This window comes from Leptonychotes weddellii, chromosome 11, assembly GCF_054177405.1.
Source record: "Leptonychotes weddellii isolate Sample4059 chromosome 11, ASM5417740v2, whole genome shotgun sequence".
NCBI lineage: Eukaryota > Metazoa > Chordata > Mammalia > Carnivora > Phocidae > Leptonychotes > Leptonychotes weddellii.
The window spans coordinates 1,346,717-1,350,871 of NC_138379.1; the positions used below are offsets into that span (position 1 = coordinate 1,346,717).

At 65.0% G+C, this 4,155-nt stretch overlaps 1 protein-coding gene across 1 annotated transcript in view; it reads right to left on the minus strand.

The window, feature by feature from the left end:
• TH (tyrosine hydroxylase) overlaps positions 1 to 3,611 on the minus strand; it is a 7,967-nt gene extending 4,356 nt beyond the window's left edge. Inside the window, 5 exon segments of the mRNA XM_081797400.1 lie at positions 139 to 260; positions 569 to 743; positions 1,859 to 2,097; positions 2,716 to 2,767; positions 3,522 to 3,611. Coding sequence (XP_081653526.1) covers positions 139 to 260; positions 569 to 743; positions 1,859 to 2,097; positions 2,716 to 2,767; positions 3,522 to 3,611 — 678 coding nt within the window.
• Between the last annotated feature and the right edge of the window lie 544 nt (positions 3,612 to 4,155).

The window sequence follows — 4,155 nt, forward strand, 5'->3', positions numbered from 1 at the left end:
TGCCCCTTCCCTGCCCTGTGCAGCAGGGTGCCTGAGGGCTGCACCAAGCCCGGCCTCGGTGGTTCTGCCGGGAGCCAGACAGCAGACAGAGAGAGTGACGCCCCATCCATGACACCCTGGCCATGAGGACGGGGACACAGGAGGCCAGGAGGCCCGGGGGCACCCGCTTACCGGATGATCCAAGTCCAGGTCAGGGTCAAACTTGGTGACCAGATGGTGACACTTGTCCAGCTCAGAAACTTTCCTCGGGAACCAGAGGACTTCATGGAGGGTGGAGGGAACAGGGGCCTGCATGAGCGTCAGGCCGGCCTGGAAGCAGCCTCCCTTGCGGCTTCCTCAGTGGGGGGCGGGGTGGGGGATGGGGGCGTGACAGTGGGCAGGTCCCAGAGGTGCCCCGGCCAGCACACAGATGAGCGGAGGGCCTGAGCCGGCAGGGAGGGGGCCCCCCAGGCCTCACATGTGGTCCCCTCAGGGGTCCCCTGTGGAAGCTTCTGTGTCCCCATCTCAAGGTCATGTGCCCCATCTCAAGGTCATGGGTTACCCACAAGGACAGAGGATCCAGCCTCACCCTTGTTCTCCCCAGCACCACGCACGTCCTCCGCCACCCGGCGCACGGAGCTGAGCAGGGCGGGCAGGTCGGCGCTGGGCACCTCACAGCGCACAAAGTACTCCAGGTGGGGGCCCCCTGCCCGTGGCTTCTGGGCGGGCCGGGTCTCCAGATGGTGGATTTGGGCTTCAAACGTCTTAGGGAGCAAGGGAGAGACAGAGATGGAGAGACAGAGAGAGATGGAGAGGCAGAGAGAGAGATGGAGAGACAGAGAGATATGGAGAGAGAGACAGAGATGGAGAAAGAGAGATGGAGAGCGACAGAGAAGGAGAGAGACAGAGAGAGATGGTGAGATAGAGAGACAGACAGGGAGACAGACACGGGGAGGGAGGGGAGACGGGGATGGGAAGGAAGAAGCTCCGTGGGGTCAGCTCCTGTGGCCCCGCCCTGGACGTTTGCGGCCACGAACACCCAAGCCGTCCTCCACACTCGGGTCAGAGCCTGCGGCCTGGGGAGGGCTTGCGGCTGGGAGGTGGGGTTTCGTCCAGTTTGCGTGATGGGAGTCCTCAGCGCGGTCCCTCCACCCAGTGTTCTGGGTGACGTGTTGCGTCCCTCGGGCCTGAGTCCCCAGCTGCTGGTCGGAGGGTCCGCCACCCCTGGTGGCCTCATCTGGGTCTGGGGGTGGGCCCTGGACCCCACTGTGGCCCCCCCACCCAGGAGGCTCAACCCCCCGCTCAGCGCCACTGAGTGCCCAGGGGCCTGGCAGGAAGGCTCCGCTCGCCGCCACCTCCCGCCCATCGCTGTTGCCCAGCAACAAGGACGCTGGTTCTTGACAGGCCCTCGGGCCACACGGATGTCCAGGAGCAGGAGCCCAGCTCTAATGTCATTTGGGGGCCAGGAGCCCGTGTCCCGCCCGGCCTGGTGTGACCAGAACAGCTAATACCATCCGCCATCACATTAACCAGAGCCCGTCAGGGGCAGGGGGGGTGGGAACCCCGACTTCCCAGGCTGCCCTGCTGGGAGCCACACGCACTCACCCCATATGTCACCTGTGTGTGACGTGGTGGGTGTGGGGGTGGCGGGAGTTCACGGCCCGGTGGAGGGCTCGGGCTCAGGCAGTTCCCGAGACCACGAGGGGGACTGTGAGGGCCGTGGGGCCCCCTAGAGCTCTCGGGGGTGCAAACCCCCAGGCCCAGGGCTCCTGAGCCCCTCTCCCCTGGTGGCCCTCAGTGGCAGTCATGCCTCTGCGTGAGTCCCGTGGAGAGGACACCGTGTCCGCACCTGCCACAGGTCCACACCAGCCAGCCTCACCTCAAATGCCTTCACGGCCCGGGACAGCGACGCGGTCTTGGCGCCCCGGAGGGTGAAGAGCAGATTCAGCATGGCCTTCCCGTCCTTGTCCTTGAACACTGCGGCCTCTAGGGGGTCCCCGGGCTCCGAGGAGGCAGCCGACGCGGCCTCGGCCTTCTCTCGCTCCTTGCGAGCGTCCTCGATGAGGCTCTGTCGCCGCCCGATGAAGCGCGGGGACTGCGGGGACAGGACACACCCAGCTCTCCCTGTGCTTGGCCGCCCCCAGTCCCTGTTCCGACCCGCTGGCGTCCGTGAGCCCCTGCTGTGCCCACGGGGGGGTACACGGCTGGCCAGGCCTCGCTTGCTGCGGCAGAACTAAGAGCCTGTCTCCACCCGATGGGGGTTGGGGGGTGGCCAGGAAGATGTGGAGCCACAGGCTGGGGGCCGGTGTGGCAGGAGGATGGGCCCACAGCACCCACATGCTGCCTTGCTTCTGTCCCCGGGTCCCAACTGGACGAGGTGACAGGAGGGGTGACTCAGGACCCTGAGGTGGACATCAGCCAGAGCACTGGGGAGGGCAGGGAACATGGTGTCTGGCTCCTGGGAGGGACCCCCACGCCAGCCACACTGAATGACGTCACCTCGGCACCCCAACCCCAGCCCTTCCCCACAGCATAGGGACATGGCCAAACTTGGTCCACAGCCTGTCCCCAAGACCGTGAGCCCCCAGGCCTGCATGAAGAAGGAGCTGAATGTCTGGGGCTCGTCCCTTGGAGCTGAATTTCCAAGAAGGTTCTGGTGTCCTCGGGTCTTGGAACATGGTGGGGAGGGTGCAGGAGAAGCCCCTCGAGCCCCCGCTTGGCCTCGGGGGTGTGAGCAGAGCAGGGCTGCAGCCCCGGGTCAGGGAGCACCTGCAAGGCTGGGTGGGCCCTGGGAGCTGGGTGGGGAGGACGTCTCACTGAGAACGGGGGTGGGGGGACAGTTCTCTGAGCAGGTGCCTGCAAATCACATTTCCAGAACCCAAACCATGTTTTCATTCAAGGTCTAAAAACAAAAGCTCATTTGAAATGTTTGGGAGCTGATCATTCTGGGGCATCCTTGAGGACATGCAAGACCCTTCTTCTGGCCTGAGTGGTCTCCAGTTATCCAGCCTCATGGAGGTAAGGATGCCCGGCACAGACCTCCTGCCCCCGGGGGCCCCCAGGTGCTGGGTGATGCCTTGGGGACCGTCCTGGTAGTCAGAGGGGCCCAGGGTGTCTAGGCAGGGGAGGTGGGATTCAAGACAAGAGGTCACACGTGGTCACGAATGCGTGGCCGGTGGACAGGTGGATGACGATGGAAACCGCCCTGGAGCCCCTATCACCCTTGGGCTCAGGACTGGGGTCTGCCCCTCCGTGTGGCCGGCACCTTCTCCCAGGAGCTGCCGCCAAGGCCCAGGACACTGTCACACACACACACGCCGGGCCGGGGAGGAACCACCCACGGAGCTTCAAACACCCCCCAGTGGGGTGGTCGGGGGTCGCCTACCAGCCTGGGCAGAGCAGATGCTCAGGGCCAGGACCCCACACCGCACCCAGGTCTGTGGCGTCATATGGACCCTGAGTCCGGGGCCCCTGCCAGCCTTTGGGGGACACCCCTGCGCTTCCAGCCCATGCTGGCCATCGGGCACCAGCAGTCCCCTTACCATGATGGCTTCGGCCTGCTTGGCATCCAGCTCGGAGACCGCCCTGCGGAAGCCCTTGGCCTGGGGCGAGGCAGAGCTGGGAGTGGGCATGGCGCCGGTGTCCGTATAGGGCTCGCCTCCACAGCCCTCTGCCGGGCGGCCTCTTATAGGCTGAGCTGACGTCCCCCACCTCCCACCTCCCCGCATCCTCTCCTGCCGCTGCCGCCTGAGGGAGGCGGTGGGCGGGAGCGAAGACGCGCAGGAGAAAGGGCTCTGTCCCATTAAATCTAATTGCGTTCCCGCTGCAGGCGCCCAGCAGGGGTACGGACCTCGCTCTGAGTCACCTCAGCTCCAGAGGACAGGCTCTGCGGGGCTGGGGACAGCTGGCGTCCCCTTAGCTCCACACCCCAGGTGGGGGTGACGGTGGGTACACAGGGAGGTACTATTCTGGGCACCCTGAGACTGCACGTGGCAGGTGGCCTGGAAACCCCCGAGAGGAGAAATCCTGACTCCAACCTGGGATGTCAGGAGAACATTTGCTTTTCCAGAAGATTCTTCATCAAATTTCCCAACGGGATCCCACGGCATGTTTCCATTAGATGCCACCAGCAGGAGCGTTAGCTATCCCTCGTCCCATTTCCCTGGGCCTGGATCC